The sequence below is a fragment of the Cynocephalus volans genome, chromosome 10 (assembly GCF_027409185.1).
Source record: "Cynocephalus volans isolate mCynVol1 chromosome 10, mCynVol1.pri, whole genome shotgun sequence".
Taxonomy (NCBI): Eukaryota; Metazoa; Chordata; class Mammalia; order Dermoptera; family Cynocephalidae; genus Cynocephalus; species Cynocephalus volans.
The window spans coordinates 131197137-131219629 of record NC_084469.1 but is presented as its reverse complement, the minus strand read 5'-3'; the positions used below and the strand labels follow the sequence as shown (position 1 = coordinate 131219629).

The 22493-nt window shown below is 42.3% G+C and overlaps 1 protein-coding gene across 2 annotated transcripts in view; it reads left to right on the top strand.

The window, feature by feature from the left end:
- Nucleotides 1-20733, top strand: part of CDH1 (cadherin 1) — a 67547-nt gene extending 46814 nt beyond the window's left edge. Inside the window, exons 4-16 of one of the 2 annotated variants that reach the window (XM_063110835.1) lie at nucleotides 1143-1286; nucleotides 1407-1562; nucleotides 2263-2407; nucleotides 4063-4238; nucleotides 4516-4644; nucleotides 6343-6525; nucleotides 7142-7386; nucleotides 9959-10104; nucleotides 12399-12623; nucleotides 12963-13190; nucleotides 16130-16260; nucleotides 18163-18306; nucleotides 20386-20733. In XM_063110835.1, the coding sequence (XP_062966905.1) occupies nucleotides 1143-1286; nucleotides 1407-1562; nucleotides 2263-2407; nucleotides 4063-4238; nucleotides 4516-4644; nucleotides 6343-6525; nucleotides 7142-7386; nucleotides 9959-10104; nucleotides 12399-12623; nucleotides 12963-13190; nucleotides 16130-16260; nucleotides 18163-18306; nucleotides 20386-20595 (2262 nt within the window). In that variant the 3' untranslated portion in view covers nucleotides 20596-20733. The remainder of the gene's footprint in view (nucleotides 1-1142; nucleotides 1287-1406; nucleotides 1563-2262; nucleotides 2408-4062; nucleotides 4239-4515; nucleotides 4645-6342; nucleotides 6526-7141; nucleotides 7387-9958; nucleotides 10105-12398; nucleotides 12624-12962; nucleotides 13191-16129; nucleotides 16261-18162; nucleotides 18307-20385) is intronic. The other variant, XM_063110836.1, reaches the window with a different exon arrangement.
- Nucleotides 20734-22493: the final 1760 nt, after the last annotated feature.

Genomic DNA, 22493 nt, shown 5'->3' with positions numbered 1-22493 from the left:
AAAGATGTTAGGTAATCTGCGCTGGACAAGGAGGTGCCATTGTGAACATTCAAAGCCAAGCAGCCTAGCTCCAGAGCCTGTCCTTGGCCCAGGTTGGGCTGCCTCTCTAGGAGACAGACTCAAGGACATGAAGGCTGCGGTGTGCGGCTGTGTGTGCATGTGTGTGTGGCCAGTATGCAGGACTGGGGAAGGGTTCCATGATGATACCTGGTCACATCTTGTAACTATCGTGTGCATCTTGAATCTGAAAAAGACAAGGAGATGGGGCTTGAGTCAAACTTGGTAAACAATGACTATGAGTGAGTATTTTTATGTGGAAGGTGGGAGATGGGATTTTCTTCTGGAAACTTCTATGTTACCATTAATCACTTTTAAACACTTAAACAATTTGTATAAGTACCGATTGCGCCACTGGAGCTCTAAAACACTTAAACAATTTGGAAGATATTTTCCTCCCATCTTTAATTCTCTTATTTCCCTGCATGTGCATTAAATTATCTTCATTGCCCATGAAAACTGTTCAATACAAGTCTCAAAGAGTATTTTTGGTTCTCATCCCAACAGCTTCTGTTAGAACAAATGGAAACCATATAGATAAAATGCAACACAATGAGATTAAGAGATTTGTATTGATCACAGAATAGTTCTTAGTACCAATTCCCAAAATGTACTTCACTTTAGGGACCCATATCCCTAGGAAAAATGTAAAAGGAAAGAACCTGAAAATGCCTGAATGTCCAGTAGTTGAATAACCTAAATCATCTGAGTCTAATGATTAAATTATCAGAATATAATGTTGCTATTACAAATGACATATATTGTTCAGGCTTGAAATAACTTATAAACCCTCAAATCTATAATCATGTATGCATAGTAATTACTTGAACTCTGGCCACTAAGAAGAATCAAAAGAAAACATAGTCTTTATGATAGTCTTTATTATAAGGCAAAGGGGTTCATTGGTTTTCATTTTGGCTGTTCGTCTTGGAGGGTATGTATAATTTGTCATTGAGAATGTGTCATGAAGTTAAAACATATTGCCCTCAGAAGGCCAGGGACACTGACTGGATAGTTTGGACTGTTAGACCTGTAGTATCTCTCCTGAATGATCCCATTTCATTCCTTATCTCCTTACCTTTTAGGACCCTCTCCCTGGAAGCTACGTGGAAGTGCTCACATTTCCTGACTCCTTCCATGGTCTCAGAAGACAGAAGAGAGATTGGGTTGTCCCTCCCATCAGCTGCCCAGAAAATGAAAAGGGCCCATTTCCAAAAAATCTGGTTCAGGTAGAGAAGGACGTTCTCTATTTCTTGGGAGGAATTTGGAAGAGAAGGACTGAGGAGAGAAAGGGAAAAGACCCAATGTTGGGATCCTTCCTTACCAGTTCTGTTTCTTTCTGTCTTCAGATCAAATCCAACAGGGACAAAGAAACCAAGGTTTTCTACAGCATCACAGGCCAAGGGGCCGACACACCCCCTGTTGGTGTATTTATTATTGAAAGAGAAACAGGATGGCTGAAGGTGACGGAGCCTCTGGACAGAGAACAGATTGCCAAGTACATTGTGAGTACCTCTTAGAAGCTTGTTGATGACGGGGTAACATCCATCCAGATATTTTTGGTCAACCCATGTTGGATCCCCAGATCAAATGCTGTGGACATGTGAGGACCTTAACTCAACAGCTCTTGACCTGTTGATAAAAGTAACAGGAGAACCTGGGACAGTTTGGGGTTGTTAAGTTTTTTCTTGTTAGGAAAAAAGGGAGAGTCCTCATGCACTATGCACAAGTTTAGACACAAAATGTCAACCTATTCTTGGGGCTGAATGAAAGTTCCTGACCTAAAGGAAGAGGAGAATGATAAAATTGGGAAGTAAAAATCATTTCTGGGACTTTGGAGCAGCATGAGCTTTGGGAAGCTGGGAGGAAGTGTATTGATGGCAAATTCAGAAAGATTTGAGAGAAACACTAGATGGAGTGGACAGAGCAAATTTTCTCCTGCTTGGAGTAAGTCAGTGTTTTTATCGCTAGGCCTGAGGTCCCAGTCCTCGTGTGTGAAATTGGAGGTCTGATCTGGTGGGTTTGGTCTCCAGCCTATGGGTCTTAATTTTTCACTATCTTATTGAAGCAGCAGCACATGTGTGAGAAAAGTTCCCTGCTAGGGGTCTCAGACTGGGAAGGAGTGGAGGCCAGGTAGAGCCCAGCCTGCTCTGGCCAGACTGCTGCTCCCACCTCTTCTTCATAACCTTCGTTTGGCTCTTTTAGCTCTTCTCTCATGCTGTGTCATCAAATGGGAATGCAATTGAGGACCCGATGGAAATTGTGATCACGGTGACAGATCAGAATGACAACAAGCCTGAGTTCACCCAGGAGGTCTTTGAGGGGTTTGTCATGGAAGGTGCTCTTCCAGGTATGTCCATCCAGTAATGGGGAGCTGAATACCCAGAAAGACTTTTTTTTTTTTTTAAAGATGACTGGTAAGGGGATCTTAACCCTTGACTTGGTGTTGTCAGCACCACGCTCTCCGAAGCGAGTGAACCGGCCATCCCTATATAGGGATCCAAACTTGTGGCCTTGATGTTATCAGCACCACACTCTCCCAAGTGAGCCACGGGCTGGCCCTACCCAGAAAGACTTTAGATTCTTTGGACCCTAAAGTGTTTGGGCTAGAGCTGGGGTCAGGTCACTGAGGTTGATCCCTTCATATGGACAGAACTTCTTTGGAAGCGTGTGTGTGTGTGTGTGTGTGTGTGTGTGTAACATCCTACCTACAGAAACATGTATAAAATGAGAACAGTGTAAGAACAACCTTTCTGATTAAGAAACACATCATTGCCCATGTCTTGAACCCCTATACAGCCCTCCTTGGTCACATTTTTTCTCTCTTCTTAGGAAACCATTGCCCCGACTTTTGTGGTAACCATTCCCTTGCTTTGTGTATTTACCCCTAGATAATAACTTGTTAGTTTTGCCTGTTTTCAAGCTTTGTGTACACAGAATCACACTATACGTATATTTCTGTGACTCGCTTCTTTCATTCAACTTTATGTGCCTATGGTTCTTCCATGTGATCGCCCACAGCAGCAGAACATTCATTTTCATTGCTGCATAGTATTCCCTTGTATTTTAATATTTATGTAAAACAATTTATCCATTCCATTGTTGATGAAAATTGGGGTTATTTCAGCCTTTTGCCATTCTAAATAGTGCTCTCAGAACATTTCTTAACTGTGTCTCCTGTTGTAAGTATGCAAGAATTTCTCTAAGGTATATATCCATAATAGTGGATCACTCATTTGTTGGATATGCATATGTTCATCTTTACTAAGTGGTAACAAACTTTTCCAAGGTAGTGAACTAATTTTTACTCCCACCAGTAATATTATTAGACTTCTTAGCTTTTACCAATCTTTTGAGTGTGTAGTTGCATCTCAGTGCAATTTAAAATTACATTTCCATGATGACTAATGGGCTAAGCTTCTTATATGTTGTTTGGCCATTTGAGTTTCTTCTTCATGACTTGTATATTCAAGTCTTTTGCCCTTTTTTTCCCATTGGGCTAGTTATATTTTTCATATTGATTCTCATTTAGTTATTCTGGATACTAGTCCTTTGTCAGTCACGTGTGTTATAAGTATGCTCTTCCACTGTGAAGGCAATGATCTCAAGGGACCATTGTTTTCAATGAAGCTGTGGCTGAGAAGCCAATTGAGGAAAATTCTGGAATTTTTCTTATTTTACACACCTTTCACTCAGTATAAGAGAAACAGCAAAATGTTTTTGTTTAAGGTTATTTATTCCTTATACTCCTCTTTACCTCTACCCCCTCCCTGCCAAATGTATGTTGGAAAAGTGGAATTCTCTGAGCACAGCTTATCTAGTGTAATGCTTTCTTCCTCCCCTAGCCCTTTGGTAAGAATTTTAGAAATTAGAGAATGGGAGAACCATGACATGGTACCATCCCCAGGCCCCCTCCTTTATCACTCAGGACAGAATTGTGATGAACAGTATCGACCAGATCCCAAAGTGCAGGCTGACTAAATCCTCCTACTTTGATTCTTCCAGGAACCTCTGTGATGCAGGTCACAGCCACTGACGCGGACGACGATGTAAACACCTATAATGCTGCCATCGCTTACACCATCCTTAGCCAAGAGCCGACGCTGCCTTACAACAACATGTTCACCATCAACCGGGACACAGGAGTCATCAGTGTGGTCACCACTGGGCTGGACCGAGAGGTCAGGGGTCAGGAGTACCCACAGGGTGTTGAAGACCAATTTATATTAGTTAAATCCCATGGACAATGCAAAAGAATGCTGAGGCCAGTTGTCATTTAGGGTGGTGGTGGTCTGAACTTTGCATCCAGACACCTGCCCAGAGGTTCTGTGCCTAGAATACAGGCAGGCTGGCTTTTAAGCAGATGATAATACATTCTGGTTCTATGTGGTGGGCGAGGTGGGCCTGAGGTGGCTGTTGGTCTTGGCCCTGACTTGGGTGTGTTTGATCTTTTTACAGAGTTATCCCACATATACCCTGGTGGTTCAAGCTGCTGATCTTCAAGGTGAAGGCTTAAGCACAACAGCAACAGCCCTGATCACAGTCACGGATGTCAACGATAACCCTCCCATCTTCAATCCCACCACGGTAATTCTGTAACTCCTTAGATAATTTCCAAAGAAAGGTCTTTTACTGTTCATGAGCTAAGATTGAGAAGTACTCGTGGGTGAACTCTCTGAAAACTCTCCCTAGACTAGTGAATGTTAAACTTAGAAGCAAGCGTGTTGGGGCAGCAATTAACATGGGATTGTAAAGTTGCAAAAAGTATCTACTGAATCCATGTCCTAATATCATCCATCTCTGTACCCAATCTTACTGGGTTTCATTTATTCATTAAACAGATATCTTCTGAGTTTATACTAGGCACTGTGCTAGTTCCTGGAGATATAACCACAAACAAAGCAGGCAAAAGATTCTATTCTCTTGGAGCTTATAGTCTTGCTAGGGAGACGTTAGGCAACTTATATGAATTATTGAATGCCAAGTCTTTGAAATGCATTCATGGAGAAGGTACTGAGAGCCAAATAGAAGAACCTTAAATCTTATTGTATTAGTTAGAAAGTGATTTAATAGTTACTAATAGAGAACTGACTGTTGTGGTTTAAACAAATAGGGTTGACTTTTCTCTTACGTCACAAAAAATCCCAGAGGTAGGTACTCTGCCCTGTCACTAAAGACCAAGCCTCCCTTGTTTTGCTGTTCCACCATCCTTAGTGCAAGGCTTCTATTCTCAAAGTCACCTTGTGGCCCAAGATTGCTGCTGGAGCTCCAGCCAGTCATGTCTATGCTCCAAAAGAGGGGAAGGGCACGCGGGCAAGGCCAAGGCATTGCTGCTGAGTCAAGTGCTCTTATTAAAGCTGTTTCTATGACAACCATTCTACAAGTTTTGCTTACATCCCATTGGCAACTGCCATCTGCAAGGGAGACTGGGAAATGTAGTATTTTAGCTGGCACATTGCTGCCACCAATATAGTTATTGAGGAAGGGGAGAATGGATATTTAGTAGATAATTTAGCAGTATCTGCCATCCTAACCTTGTCACTGTAAGTATAACAACAGAGACATTTATAGAAAAACTTGTAAGTATAACAACAGAGACATTTATAGAAAAACTTGAAAGAAGGTCAGGCAGAGGTGGAAAAGCATTCTACACAGAGGGATCAGCATGTGCAAAATGTTCGGAATGAAGGGGAAGGCTGATGCCCAGGAAGAACTGAAAAACAGCCAGTGTGACTCAAGTATAGTGAACCAAATTAGGCAGATCCTACCAGACCTTGTAGGCTCAGGTAAGAATTTTAGAATTTATCCTGAGCATAAGGGGACATCGTCAAAGGGTTTTAAGCAGAGGATTGTAATGACCAGACTTCCATTTTGTGAAGATCACTGATAGAGAATGGATGGAGGTGGGTTGGGAGCAGCACAAATGGTGACTATACCACAGCGCCTTACACTTGGACTAACATCACCAGTTAGTCAACATCAACTAACCAGTCAGCAACTGGGCCAGTGTTTACTGAGGGCCTTGGGTGGCCAGGGGCTTGGAAAGCTACTTCAGGCACTCATGAAGGAAGATACTCATGAGTATTAGCTCTCCCCCGACATGAAGTTGGGCCTGCTCGCAGAGTGGGCACTTCTCCAAGACTGGTGTGCATTGTCTGACCTCTGTTCTTAACATCTTGTCCTTGAAGCTTGGGCTCAGAAAGGATTCCTGTACCCCCCTGGGACCTAGCTCCACTGTTGGTCTCAGTGTGTCATAAGTGACTCATCTTTGCTTTTGCTCTCCAGTATGTGGGTGAGGTGCTTGAGAATGAGGCAGATGCCGTAATCACCAGGCTCAGAGTGACTGATGCGGATGCCCCCAACACCCCAGCATGGGAGGCTGTGTACACCATATTAAATGACAACGAGGGGCAATTTGTTGTCACCACAGACCCAGTAACCAACGAAGGCATTTTGAAAACAGCTAAGGTTTGTATGGCGCCTGGCAAGATGCAGAACCCCACCCCAGCAGTTGGCCAGTCCCTTGTCCCCTGGTATCTTCTCAGAAGTAGATTAGCACTGGTAGGGTCGGGGTAGGGCGGCTTTCCCAGATTCTGGTAGATAGCATGGGGTCTGCAGTGACTTTTAAGGCTCATGTGAGACATCAGGAAGCTTCTACACAACATCCTGAAATTGAAGACAAAGTGCTGTCTGCTTTAATAGGCTCTTTCCCAGAAACATTTGCCCCCCCCCCCCCCCCCCCCCCAGCCACCTGTCCATTCTGCAAATGAGAGGGAAAATGGTTTCTGGGTCTCTGCTATTTCGCTGGATTATTTTAGAAGTGGGGCAAATATGGTTGTTTTTGAAAAATGTCTTAGAAACTTGAAAACTAAGAAGTTGAGTGAGTTGCTTGCTGAAGTTAGAGTTAATTGATCCCTGGAATTCCCCCAGAGCTTTGACTTCCTCTTGAGCAAGTGAGCAGGCAGATTTGAGAACCACTGGTATATTACCAACCAAAAGCAATAGTTAAAAATTTAATAGGTTTTTTTCACTAACATAAATTTTTTTTTTTTTTTTTTTTAATCTCATTTTTCTGGCTCTCTAGGGCTTGGATTTTGAGGTCAAGCAGCAATATATATTGCATGTGGCAGTGACGAACACAGATCCTTTTGTGGTCTCTCTCCCCACCTCCACGGCCACCGTCACTGTGGATGTGTTGGATGTGAATGAAGCCCCCATCTTCTTGCCTCCTGAAAAAAGAGTGGAAGTGCCCGAAGACTTTGGCGTGGGCCTGGAAATCACGTCCTACACTGCCCGGGAACCAGACACGTTTAAGGAGCAGAAGATAATGTAAGTGAAGCGTTTTCAGCTGACTTGCAGCAGTTGAATATTTTTATGTATATATTTTATATATATCATTTAGTTTATGGCATTTTATCATTATTGGTCTGTGTAAGACCCTTCTCTTGTTTGGTTTCTTTTTTTACTCCCTTTTATCTCTTTTCCCCATGCCTTTGCCCTTCCCTCCATGGTCAGCTGTTCTAGGTCTAATGTGCTTCTTCTTTTTGAGTTCTTGTGGCGTAGTAGGAAAGTGATTTCAATTTACACACATGGTACTGTGTTATAAGTAGCTTACTATTTCTTCTCTTTTAAACTTGAAGGCACCTCTATAATGTGAATCACAGCCATAGATGCTGAAACCCACTAATCACAACATTTGCTTTAAAATATCCTAATTTTGTACATGTAGTTAATGTGCTACTGCTCATCATGCAGGTGATCCATCTTGGTGGTCCATACTGTAAAGCCTGGTAAGATGTATTTTTAGTTGAATTTTAAAAGCACTGGAGGGCCAGCCCGTGGCTCACTTGGGAGAGTGTGGTGCTGACAACACTAAGCCAGGGGTTAGGATCCCCTTACTGGTCATCTTTAAAAAAATAAATAAATAAATAAAAGTGTAGTGAAAAGCTACAGACGATAGGATTTTGTTCAGTGATGAAATGAAGACTTGGATTATATGGTTTCCAGGCTGGGTTGATAGCTTGCAGTGGTGCAATAGGTAGTTGAAAGCATTTCTTTGGGTGAGAGCACCAGGTTTTAATAGTGTTTGCAGTGGCCATTTCTCCTGGAATGAAGACCGCTAATGTAATTCATCGCTTTGCACATCTAAGGAAGCAAGAACAAACCCACAGGTTTCCAGAGCACCTTTCTCCTTCGATTTCTTAGCTTCACTTTCTGAGCCTTTCTATGACCTTGATAGGTAACTGGGCAGTATATCTCTGTTTTTCATGCCCTTGTTTCCTCTGATTGACTTCTAATAAGAAGTTTCTTCTTTTTTTTTTCTTTAAAGATAACTGGTAAGGGGATCTTAACACTTGACTTGATGTTGTCAGCACCATGCTCAGCCAGTGAGCGAACCGGCCATCCCTGTATAGGATCCGAACCCATGGCTTTGGTGTTAGTAGCACCACACTCTCCCGAGTGAGCCATGGGCTGGCCCTAAGAAGTTTCTTCTAATAATGAGTCTCTGATTAACTTCTCATAACATGTTGCTTAACAGGATTCTCTTGACTCTGTAAGACTGGAAGGTGTTTTTAGCCTCCCTGACACTTACCATTAAATGCCGATAGTATAGCCCACCCACAAGTCAGTGTGTCAGATCTCCAAATGTTCATGGCAGGAGAGGGTGTGGCATAGAGCCACCACTGGAGAACTACTACTCTGGGGGAGGGGTAGCTCATCTGGAGGAGTCTGCTTTTAAAAATAAATAAGGATCATAGTACTCTTTGCTTTGGGCAAGATTTACGCACAGATTCTAAATCCAGTGGGTGAAAGTTGGTGAAAAGGATACTTTCAAATTATCTCCCCTCAGATTCTAGATTAATATCAAACAGGAAAAAGCTACTTTATTGTGAAGAAATCTGGTGGCCTTTCTCTTATCCAAGTGATCAAAGTTAACATCACCAGTACAAGAACAGGCAGACATCCTGTGGCTCTTAATAAGATACACTGAGAAGGATACAGCATAACCTGTATAGCATTCTTGTAGCCAACACCCCCCCCCCAATGGATAACCTTAATCTAATTATTAGGGAACAATCAGATGAAACCAAATTGAGGAGCATTCTACAAAACAACTGGCCTGCGCATTTCAAAAATGTCAGTGTCGAAAAAGAAAAGCTAAGGAATGGTTCTAAATTAGTGGAAACTAAAGAGATATGCCAGTTAAATGTCATGCATGATCCTGGATTGGATCCTGAATTGGGAAGGGTGTGAGATTGCTGTGAAGGACATTTTGGGGGAAATTAACAATTTCTTTCTTTTGGGGGGCAGCTGGTCGGTATTGGGAACCAAACCCTTGACCTTGGTATTATAAGGCCACACTCTAACCAACTGTGCTAACCGGCCAGCCCCTAAAATTTCAATGTGTACCATATATTCAATACCCGTAATAATATTCTATAAAAGTTTTATTTCCTGAAATTGAAAATCAAATTGTGTTTACATAAGAGAATGCCTTTGTTCTTAGGAGATAATACATTGAAATATTTATGAGTAAAAGAACATAACAGCTGTAGCTTATTCTCAAATGGTTCACCAGAACAAGATATTATGTATGTGTGTGTCAATATCTACAGAAAGCAAATGCGACAAAATATTAACAATGAGTAAACTAAGGTGAAGGGTACAAGGAAGGTCATCAGCTGTCCTGGCAGCTTTTCTGTAGAGTCGATAGTTTTCAAAATAAAAATGTTGGACACCCAATTAAGAAATCAATCTATGAATCCGTAAAGCAGTGATTCAATGGATCAGTTACTTAATAAAAACGTTGGAAATAGCTATAAATAAAGAAGAACCTTAGCCTTCTTCATTTACATGCTATTTGCCATTCCTTTCTAAACCAGAGATTATGCCTTTTCAGGTATCGGATTTGGAGGGACACTGCCAACTGGCTGGAGATTAATCCAGACACTGGTGCCATTTCTACTCGGGCTGAGCTGGACAGAGAGGACGTCGAGCATGTGAAGAACAGCACATACACGGCCCTCATCATAGCCACCGACAACGGTAGGGAGCCCTGTCCAGGCCGCTGCTGCTTTACCCTCCCAGCTACCCGGCTTCCTTGCTCCTACCCTCCTTTTGGAGGCATGAGTTCATTTTTCTTTCATTCTAAATGAAAGAATTCTCACTGTCAAAAATTCAAATAATTTGGGTCCAGCAGAAGTTCCTTTTCACTCCTCCCTCTTGATACCTGAACCCTGCTCTTCCCCCATGGCAGCCAGACTGCCTGGGTTTATATCCCAGGTGCAAAGCTAAATACCTGTGTGACCTTGGAGGTACTACTTAATTTTTATGTCCCTTAATTCCTTTATCTGACAAAAGGATAATACCTCATCTGGAATAAATGAGTTAATTTATGTAAACATGCCTAGAATAGCATCTGCCACATAGTACAGGCTACATAAGGGCTATCATTATTTTTATTACCATCACCATCATCATCATGTCAAGTGCAGGTCCATCCAGACTTTCTGTGTATTTGGATACATTTATATACATATAGAAATATAGTTTATTATAAAACCATCATCTAGTTTATAATGGTCTTTTCTGTTTATTTGGTTTTATTATAAAAACCATTGTCTTATTCATATTGTTTTAAAATTTAAAAATTTTTTCGCTTGACAGTGTCTTTAAGACATAAAGGTCTGCCATGGCACATCATAGATCTCTTTTTAATAAGAATGTTACCTGGATATAGCATAATTTAATCATTCATATATTAAAGAACACAGGTTGTTTTCGATTATTTATTATTTCCATGAATGGTGAGTAAACAGCCTTGTACATGCCTCTCTGCATAAGTATTTCCCTTGGACAGATGTTCAGGAGCAGAATCACTAGGTTCCCATGGTTAATTCTCTTCCCTGTCTCTCACCCCCGAACCTCCTGGGGTAGTAATTCCATCTTTGACAATGTAGGAAACAGAGGGCAAGGCAAGTGAGGCCATAGTGGGGTTCCTTTGTAGGTCACCTTTGCAGAAAGGGAGAGCTAGCCCATTGCTTCAGCCTGTAGTGCTGTACTGGCCAGCTATCTCTGGCTGCATGGAGATTCCCTGGCCTGGCCTGGAAGTAAGTTGAGGTAAATGGCACCCAAACCAAGGGTTGGTAAAGGACCAGGGAATAAACACTTCAGGCTCTGTAGGCCATACAGTCTCTGTTGCCATTGTAACCTGGAAGCAGCCATAGTCTGTAAAGAAATGAGCATAGCTATGTTCCTAATTTGGCCAGCAGGCCTTAGTTTGCTGACCTGACCCCCTGACCTAAATAATCATAGATAAGGTATGGTGGTACTGATTCCTTCAGGTGTTATTTGATTGTGCATGCCTTTTAACGTAAGACCTAAGAGGAGCATGCAGTTTCTTCAGAAAATCTATTAGGTCATTAGAAATGATTTTTTTAAAAAGTTCGTTTTAAGTGACATATCCTCATTACTAAGAAAAAAATTCTCTCAATAAAAAGATTTTAGGGTTCGGATCCCCTTACCAGCCAGCCACCCAAAAAAAGGGAAAGATTTTTAAAAATCACACTCTTGCCATCTAGGCATAACTGTGTATAGATTTGCAATGGATCCCTCTGCTGTTGTTGTTTTCCCTATCATGTACTAATAGTGATGACAATGGTTCCTCGGTTTCTGTTTTTCCTACTATCAAATGCTTGGTGCTGTGTCAGGATGTAAAAGAAATGCAAACAGAAGTGCATATGAACTTCCAACTCTATTTGGAAAAGCAACTTGCAGCAATTTAAAAAGGCTCAACGGGCCGGCCCATGGCTCACTCGGGAGAGTGTGGTGCTGATAACACCAAGGCCACGGGTTCGGATCCTATATAGGGATGGCCAGTTCACTCACTGGCTGAGCGTGGTGCTGACAACATCCAGTCATTAAGATCCCCTTACCGGTCATCTTTTTTAAAAAAAAAAAAAAAAAAGGCTCAACCCTCTGATAAGCCCTCTGATGGCATGGAAGTGCAGAAGAGGTAGCAGTAGTGGGGGGTGGAGGGAGGACAGGCATGACGACTTCTTAGAGTAGTTAGAATTTAATGAATCGATAAAGTTATGTGAAAAAGAGGAAGGTGGGTGTGAAGAATAACTTGAATAATTGTTATCAAAGTGGGAAATAAGCTTGTCTGCTTAAGACGGTCAGAGGCCTGCCCAACTGGGATCGGTGGGACAGGAGGTGCCTGGTGGTGTCTGGGAAGGGACTACCGAAGGGCCAAGACAAGATTTGGATGTGGTCTGGTGAGAGGCAGTGGGGATTCATTCATGTTCCTGAGCTGCCATTTCCTCTCTATTTTCTCTTAGGTTCTCCAGTTGCTACTGGAACAGGAACGCTTCTCCTGATCCTCTCCGACGTGAATGACAATGGCCCTGTACCAGAACCTAGAAATATGGACTTCTGCCAGAGGAATCCACAGCCTCATATCATAAACATCATTGATCCAGATCTTCCCCCCAATACTTCTCCCTTCACAGCAGAACTGACACATGGGGCAAGTGTCAACTGGACCATTGAGTACAATGACGCAGGTAGGTACCTGTGCTTTATTTGGGAAACTTTGTTCTGACTGCCATACTTCTCCTTCCTCCTTGGCTACACTTCTAAATTTCCCTCCTCATCTTCCAGCTGCCACCTCTTTCTTTTGGTATTTGTTTCCTTGTACTTTCTACCTTTGAGGCATTGCACCAAAGTTTTCTTCCCTTTCCTGGTTTCTAACTTTGTAACATTCCACCCGGTAATCTAAAACCCAAGCAGCTCTGTTTTCTCTACTCAGCTTTGAAATGTCTGTAGTTCTCTGACAATTTTATTCTAAAATGAGCTTTTTTTCCTCCCTTGGTTCCATCATTTATTTTTATTGCTTTCCCCAGCGCAAGAGTCTCTTATTTTGAAGCCAAAGAAAACTTTAGAGTTGGGTGACTACAAAATCAATCTCAAGCTCACGGATAACCAGAACAAAGACCAGGTGACCACTTTAGAGGTCCTTGTGTGTGACTGTGAAGGGGCCGTCAACAACTGTATGAGGGCACAGTATGTTGAAGCAGGATTGCAAGTTTCTGCCATTCTGGGGATTCTTGGAGGAATCCTGGCTTTGCTAAGTAAGTACATCTGCCTTGGGCTTCTAAAATGGGGAGGTGGATTTCCTAGAAATGTTTTTTGATCTTGCGTTAGTTAGGGTACAGGTTAAACTGATATAAGAAGGAAACTTGCAAGTATGGTGGCTTAAATAAAATAGAGGTTTGTCTCTTACTGAACATTTTAGAGGGAAGTGGCCCAAGACTGGAAGGCAGTCCTGTTTCATGAAATCAACAGGGAACCCAGGTTCCTCCTATTTCATTTCTTTTCATCCTTTAGGTCAGTGCTTCCCAAGTTCGAGTGCATAGAAATCACCTGTGCCTTCTGGTAAAATGGTAATTCTGATTCAGGGGGTCCGGCATGGGCCTCAGACTCTGAGTTTCTAGCCAGCTCCCAGGTGATGCTCACGTTGCAGGTCTTTGGACCACACACAGAGTAGCAAAGCCTTGAGGCACCATCGTCATCAGCATGGTCAACGCTAGCTGGCTCACCACCACCTCCTCCACATTCCATCCTGGAGGGGGGCTGATGGCAGAAGTGGCAGCCACATGTCTTGAAGCTGCGTTTATCACCTTCACTCATATCCCATGGGCCCAAACACGGCCACACCTAACTGTGAGGGAGCCTGGATGCACCCTAACTGGGTAACCATGTGCCCAATTAAAACTTGGCAGGGGGTGGGGGTGGAGTGTGGGTTAAGCAGTGAATATCAATTACTGAAAGGATGAAGGAGAAAAATTATGCTGGGGAAAAATTGGCAATTTCTTCCATATTCCCTAAAACTGGTGTTACTGTAGCCTACTGAGATTGAGCCCTAGGGTTGACACAAATGCTCTTATGGCTCTAAAGGCAAGCAATGGCAAGTCCATTCGAAAACCTTCAAAGATAGTATGTAATTAGGAACTGGAAGGGGTTGTCCAAGTTGTAAATGCCTTTGCAGTAAATGCCTTGGGCTATTAATTGAGTCCCAAGGAAAGTTTCATGGAAGATGTAGATGGTTGGACCTCACTGGCTGGTGGAATTCTGACAGGCAGGTGGGCATTTGGGAAGGTTCCCACACAAGAAAAGGCACAGAGGGAGGCTTGAGTGGACTCTGTGTAGGGCAGAGAGCAAGCCCATCTGGCTGGAGTGGGAAAAGATTCTGAAAGGGAGCAGTGGGACCAAATCTGGGGCTTTCCATCTAGCTCATGCACAAGTTCTATTGATCCTGCTGCTCCTGCGCTCCGCTGCCCATGTCCTCCCAAAGTTGAAGAGGATCGTGCTGTTGAGAATTCAATGAGCTTTCTGGACTTTTTGTTCCTCTAAGCTTTACATGGCTTTATTGCCACCGTGACATTAGGTCCTCTGTCATCGTCTTGGGTGTGGTAACACTAGCCCTGCCTGCCCTCTTCCTAGTCAAATTATATTTTAATGGGCTGATGTGCTTTTGGGATAGTGGTTACTGACTAAAACATTCATCCTGAGAATCTTAACAATTGTAGTTATACTTACAATATATATTTTTAAAATAGGATTATGGGTATATTTCATTAGATACTGGGGGTGGGGGATTCCCATGTAGAAAACATTTAAAGAAGCAGCATGCCTGCATTTAGATGTCCCAGTTCTTGTTTCTTTTTTGTTTTTTTCTTTCTGGCAGTTGGCCAGTACAAGGATCAAACCCTAGACCCTGGTGTTATCAGCACTGCCTTATAACCAACTGAGATAACCATCCAGCCCCTAGTTCTTGTTTCTTAAGGGCAAAAACAAACTAGGAGGTCTTAAGGTTTTCATGTTTTTCACCAATATTGGATTGCATACTCTCTGCCAGGCTTTGCATCTGACATAGGAGTTTCAGTGCATTTGGAAACCTTTGGCTCCAAGCTCTGCATGGATGGGGACAGTTCGTAGCCCCCATTGTCTTGCTCAGTGCTGTGTCCCCACTGCAGAGACAGGCCTCGGTACACACAGCAAGTGCACGGTGTTTTTGTCATGAATCATGGATGAGGGAGTTATGTTGTTTATCTGGAGAAGGTCTCTGGCATCTTTCTGATGTTTAGAAACAGTAAGCAGGTTAGGTATGTCTGAGAAATCTCTCCCCCAAGTTTATGCAACCTCCTGTTTTGGTATGATAATGCTTTACTGAGGTGTAACATATGGGTACTTGGGCACACATACTTATAATGAAAACACACAGAATCCTATTCTTTTCATTTGCAATGAGTAATACAATTTTTTTTTTTTAAAGTAAAGTGTTAATTGTATATACCCTAGAAATCTCAAGGTAAGATGAACCCTGATCTTAAGGCCTGGAAATCAAACAGATTTTAAAGCTTACTTGCATGATTTTATCTTTTTAAGATAAAGAACACACCAGGTGATTTTATGTCTTGTGTCCCAGCCCTCCATAACTGATTAACATTAACAATAATATGCATGTATCAGTCACATTTAGGCTGACCCAGCAGCCCTGCTCACAAACCTTGAATGGCTCCAACTCACTCAGAATCAAAGCCAAAGACTTTACAGTGGCCTAGACATTGCTGTTGTGCCTCTGACCTCCTCTCTGCTTCTTTCTTCCACTCTCGCTCCCCCTGTTCCAGCCATGCTGGCCTCCTCATGTTTCCTCAATCACACCGAACATGCTCCTGCCTCAGGGCCTTTGCCCATACTGTTTCCTGTGCCTGGAACACTTTCTCCCAGATTTGCGGAAATATCAATGATTGGCTTTAGATCCTTCTTAAAGACCACACTTACAGTCACATATTACACCGTCCATTGTGTCATACCACACATTAACTTCAGAGATGTGAGCACCATCATGTGGACTGACATTTGCAAGTGTTTTAAAGGCAGCCAGTAGCTGTCTACCAGCCACCCGTCTGGTATGCAAGGCAATGGTGCTCTGTGACAGCTGCTGCTTCTGGCCATCTTCACCTGTGGCACTCATCACTCTCATGCTTTCCCTCTCTCCCCACTCCAGTCCTGATTCTGCTGCTCCTGCTGTTTCTTCGGAGGAGAGGGGTGGTCAAAGAGCCCTTACTGCCCCCAGAAGATGACACTCGGGACAACGTATATTACTATGATGAAGAAGGAGGTGGAGAAGAGGACCAGGTGGGTTTTTTAAACTGTGGTAGCTCAATGGTGATCTCTTCATTTGGAAGAAGCAATGATTAGGAGAAGGCAGACATTGGAAATAGCTTTGTGTCCCTTTGTACTTGTGTTTTTTAAGGCTTTACACATGAAAATAGACGTTGATATTGATCAACATCATCATCACCAACCTAGCTAACATTTATTGAACGCTTACTGTTCTTCACCCAGATGAGCGAATTGAAGCACAGAGCAGTTTAGTAACTTGCCCAGAGTCACACAGCAAGGAAGCAGTAGAACCAAGTGGTCTGGCTCCAGAGCCTGCATTCTTCATTGCTATTCTCAGAACATGAACTTCAATCAGATTATCTCTGCCATAGAACAACTGATCTATTTTAGTATTTTGTTCTTCTTGAATTTTTAGTTAGACCAAACTGTGTTTTGCTTTTTGTAGATGTAAAATCTCTAGCCCCTGATCTTGGAGATCTTTCTCTGATCATGGAGATGATCTTAACTTGTCTTGCTATTTGAAGGTTGGCCAGAAATAAAGTGCCCAACAAACTGAGAAGGTATCTTAAGACCAAGAAACAAAGCAGGCATTTACAGGCAGTAAGGCAAATAATTTTATTAAAAGGGTAATTTACTTACAGGATGATGGATCTGACAGGTGACAACCCAGAGGTGTAGACAAGGTTTCTCTGAGCCACATCCTGGTTGAGCCCAAGTTATAGGCAGTTCATACAAAGCCACTAAAGCCTGGAAGCAATTACTAGATAAGAACAAGCTGACGTCTTTAGCTCCAAGTGTCTTATGACAGTGATCACTATCTTTGGTGGTCTTGTGATACAGGTAGCCGGACTGGCTGTTGCCATGCTAACACTTAATCATTAAGTTGCTCCTATATAGTCAGCTGTTTCTACCTATTGTTCTAACTACCTTACCCCTTGTTACTGTATAACTTTTGTGGGCAGAATTCATATAAAAGACATAGCAAGAAGTAAGGGCTTGGAGATGGAGTAAGATATGTTCACAGTCTCACACTTGCCCTGAAGTTTTCCAGGGAAATTTTGAGAATCTTTGTCTACATATAGAAAGGGAACCATGGGGCCCATCACAGAGCACTGCTTTTGACTCAGGTCATGCAGTGAGGCACATTTGCTGAGCTCTGTGGTCTAGAAGAGCCACTGATAAGAATTTCATTGCTTGCTGTATACAACATATTGGGGAGGGATAGGGTGTACAGAGATTCAAGATTTCAAAGCACTTGTAAGTCTAGTTGGGGGGTGTGAGATACATCATATCAGTGAGCAATTATCACAGTAATGTTATATAACAAATAACTCCAGAATATTAGTGGCATACAACATGCATGTCCTTCTCATGGGTTAGCTGGGGCAATTGCTAATCTCAGCTAGGCTCCCAAGACTGTGTAGGCTGGCTGGGGTTCAGCTGCCTATGTCAGATGTGTTAATGCCCCATTGGCTAAAGCAAGGCACATAGCAAAGCCCAACATACTGGATATATATTCCTAGCCATTATAACTAAAAAATAAAAATTTTAAATTTAACGATTTAAAAATGGATGTATAGTCTTCTCACAGAGGTTAGGGTGGAGAGGGAGTGAATATTTGCTGAATAATAATTTAATTATCATGTCCTATGAAAAAGATAACAAGGCACAACAGTCTGTGTCTGCACCCATAGTGCTAGTCATCATTTTGGGCTATATTTTCATCCAGTGCTATTTGGGAGACTCTTAATGTGAAAACTGTCATTTCTTATTAAATTGGACATGTGCTGGTAAATATTATACAGTTGCAGTTAAGGCATTATCCAGTACCATAATGTACAAACCAAATATAGCTGTGTGTATATGACTGTTTCTTTTTTACTCTTTGTTGTACTTTGACCTTTTTCTCCAAAGGACTTTGACTTGAGCCAGTTGCACAGGGGACTGGATGCCCGGCCTGAAGTGACTCGCAATGATGTAGCGCCAACCCTCCTGAGTATGCCCCAGTATCGTCCCCGCCCTGCCAATCCTGATGAAATTGGAAATTTTATTGATGAAGTAAGTAAACTAAGTCAGAAGCCAAGGTACAGCTCATCTCTAAACTCAGAAAGGAGCGATTCTGTCAAAAATGAGAAAGAGCCTTTAAATTCTTTCCTTTTTCACATTTTCAGCTTGCTCAATCCCTGAGCCCTATTTTTTATTTATGTCTCATTTGAATTTCAGAACCAATGACACTTGGAATTGGTCTTAGTGAATTTGCAAAGTCCATGTGGCAAAACCAAGAATTGCTTGAAAGGATTTTGTAGATCTAGAGATGAAACTAAAGAGATTCAAAGTAAATTCAGTTTAGTTTCACTAATGGGTTCCCCTATATCCTGCTGCTGGTTGGGATATAATGTTACATGTATATCACAAGTCTACCCGAGGGCCAGAAAAATAAGGTCCATATTGTATATTTCAGAAATGCATTCAGCTCTAAATATGGGATGCTTAAACAGATAGGAGTAGATTTACCCTGTGCAAATAGAAGGCTGGGGTAAGCAGTCTAGGCTGGTGCATCAGGGTGTTCAACCTTTCTGCTGCACCACCTTAGCACGTAGATCTTGTTCTCATGCATGTTGCCTCATGATCACAAGATGGCTGCCACACTTCCAGGCCTTGGGTCTGCATTCCAGTCAGCAACAAGTGGTAAGGGCAGAGCAGAGGGCAAAAATCTTTCTTCTAGCAAACTGTCTTTTTATTTAAGAATGGAGTTTGTCGGGGGCCGGCCCGTGGCTCACTCGGGAGAGTGCGGTGCTGAGAACACCAAGGCCCCGGGTTCGGATCCCATATACGGATGGCCGGTTCGCTCACTGGCTGAGCGTGGTGCTCACAACACCAAGTCAAGGGTTAAGATCCCCTTACCGGTCATCTTAAAAAAAAAAAAAAAAAAAAAAGAATGGAGTTTGTCCAACATGTTATTGGCCAAGACTGTCAGAAGGTTGTTACTACCTTCTGGGTAGAATAATAAGGGAGAATAATAAGGCATTAAAGTAATTAGCTTAGGATAAGGTGAGAAAGAACTGGGAGTGGGGATGAAGAAATAACCCAGTAAGGGAATAGTTCGACAGGATCTATTTCCTTAGACTATGTTACGTAATCACTTACTCAGTTATTGGAATGATATTCAGGTTTGTCTGATGGTCCAGTGGCCCCCAGCAAGTCTTCATGGTGGGGGCTGGCTTTGCTTTAGCCTCCTGTGGGAGTTATTTTCACCCAGGACTACATAAGTCACAACAATCCATCTATTCTAGCCACTGGATCCTCAGAGAAAAATAAGGAACAGGAAGGACCAGTTTAACCACCCTTTTAGATACATCTGGATTGAAGTTCTTTCCTCCATTCACGTTCATTTGCAAGTCATCATTATTTGTAGTTTTTTTGTTTTGTTTTGTTTGTTTTTTGACAGCTGGCTGGTTTTGGAATCTGCACCTGTGACCTTGGTGTGACAAGGCTGTGCTCTAACCAACTGAGCTAACCGGCCAGCCCTTGTAGTTGTATGTTTATTTAGACTGGCCAGTTCAGTTTCCAGTACTGGCCAGCTGCCAAAAAAATAAGTAAAATAATGTTTAAAATAAAAAATTTCTATATTTATAACTACATAGTATGTTTGCTATTTTCAAAATATAGATTATGAAAATGTATATAAAGAAAAAAAATGCAAGTCAGTTCTCCTAAACCCACTCCACAGAGTTAAGTGTTAACAGTTTGGCCCTTATCCTTCCAGAACTTTGCAGGCTGAAATGCAGCCTGTGTGCACCGGTATGACTGTCCTCATTGTTTTCAGCCTCTGTTCATCCTGATTTGTGGGGGCCCTATCCCGATTGGTAGGTGCCTGTATCTCCCCAGCCTCCATATAATATACTGTTTTGGTTTAGGGGGAAAGCATTCTGCATATTTTCCTGTAACTTTCTCTTTCCACAGCAATATGTCATATCCATCTTTCCATACTGGTTTGTATAGATGTACCATGTTGGTGTTAATTGCTCTGTTAATTGTCATGCCTTACCTGTTGCTTGAGGCACCAAGAGAAGACATCTTGCCTCAGATGACAGGTGTGCAGTTCCTTTCACTGATCCTGTTGTCCCCCTTCTTTAGAATCTGAAGGCAGCTGATAGTGACCCCACGGCTCCCCCTTACGACTCTCTGCTCGTGTTTGACTATGAAGGAAGTGGTTCCGAAGCTGCTAGTCTGAGCTCCCTGAACTCCTCAGAGTCAGACCAAGACCAGGACTATGACTACCTGAATGAATGGGGCAATCGCTTCAAGAAGCTGGCAGATATGTACGGAGGCGGCGAGGATGACTAGGGGACTCGAGAGATGGGTCCCTAGACCCGCGCAATGGGAAATACGGACATAATGTTGCTGGTGGTTTTCAGCTCCCTTCCCTTCCGATGAGTTTCTGGGAAAAAGACTGATCAGTGATACAGTTAGAATAGTTCTGATTTTCAGGCTCTCTGTGTGTTAGAAAGATTTTGACTTACTCGAGTGGTTTTTTTCTTCCATCACTCTTTCCATGGTGATGATGTGCAAAAGATCTCCCAATTTTAATGTTTCAAAAGAACAACTTCAACCTCAGAAGGTTCTGCTAGCAACTAGCAGGTTTCCTTTAGGGGTTTTGTTTCATTTTTTAAAGGAAGGGGAGGAGTCAGTGGCCTTAGTTCTGTTGTTTTAGGTTTTTTGTTTTTTTTTTTACTTTGTGTGCTTCTCTCCCCAACCACCATCACTGTACTGGTGTCCCGTGCTCTAATATCCACTCTTACTCCTGAATTCTATTGCTTTGCCCCAGATGGGATTCTCTGACGCAAAAATCACTGGGCCCTTGTAGGGTAAGAGGCTTGTGTCTGGCCATACCCTGACTGTATATTGTATACTCTAAAGACCTTTCATGGTTTTCCTTTTTCATTTTCATCTCCTGAGTACTAACTTACAAAGGGCATCTATCCATTTGCTTGTTCTGAGTAAGAGTGCTTGTTATGTGAAGTCCATTATAGGGTGCTTTAGTTCGACACAGGGAGACTTGACTAGATAATGTGAGTTTTCAGGTGCCACTTAATTTTTAATGTTTGTTTATCACCAGAACAAAAGAATGATATATTCCAAGACTTAGACTGGTGCCTAAAGTGCTGCAGCCAAAGACAGAGGGGAAACATGAAAATTGGTCTGGGAGAGCGTGTCATTGAGCCTGGGAATTTAGCAAACTGATGCTGAGGATGGTTGAGGTGGGTCTACCTCATCTCTGAAAGTTCTAGAAGAATGGAGGAATCTCAATATGAGTTTCCTACCCAGGATCCTTATACCATGGTTTGTACCTGAAGCCCCAAAATCCCCAAGTGCCTCCCTCTGATGATGTCTGTAGAAAATGCTGGCTGATCTGAACACATTTTCCCAATTCCAAGTGTACGTAGAAAATTGAGAATATTAGAAATTCCAAGTTTTTTTCTTAGGAGCAGGAAGAAAACTGCCCTAAAAGGTGTTAAGCAAGGGTAGATGGAAGTGAAGAGGACCTTGATTTGGATCTCTTAAAATTCAAAGTGCAAATTTCAACCTTTTTTCTTGCTCGCTCTCTCTCTCTCTCTCTTTTTTTTTTTTTTTGGTGGCCAGCCCATATAGGGATTGAACCCTGTGCCTTGGTGTTATCAGCACGGCATTCTAACCAACTGAACTAACCAGCCAGCCCCAATTTTTTTTGGCAACTACAGAAATTTCTTTACTGTCTGTCAGCTGTTTTTAGAAGGAAAAAAAAAAATCATCTTTACAATCACTTGGAATTGTCTTGATTTTTCTGCAGTTTGTAGAGAATGTCACTGTAGTTTTGAGTGTTTATGTTGTGGGGGTGCTGAGAATTTTGTATTGTCTTTGGGGGTGGAAAAGGAAAACAATTCAAGCTGAGAAAATTATTCTCAAAGATGCATTTTTATAAATTTTATTAAAGAATTTTGTTTAATCATTGTCAAACTCGTTTTATTTGATTCCATCACAATTCCAGGCAAGACAAAAGATAGATGAAGGGCATGAGCTCCATCAAACATGGAAAAAGAAGCTTCGTGCTCAAATGACTTCTAGATCTTTCAGTCCTTCCACTGGGAGCAAAGTCGGGGAAACTACATTCACAGGGTAACTTTATTTGAAGAATATCCCCCCACGTGGCATGTGGTAAAACCAATGAATCCTCAAATCAATGGTAAACTACTATAGGCTAAGCT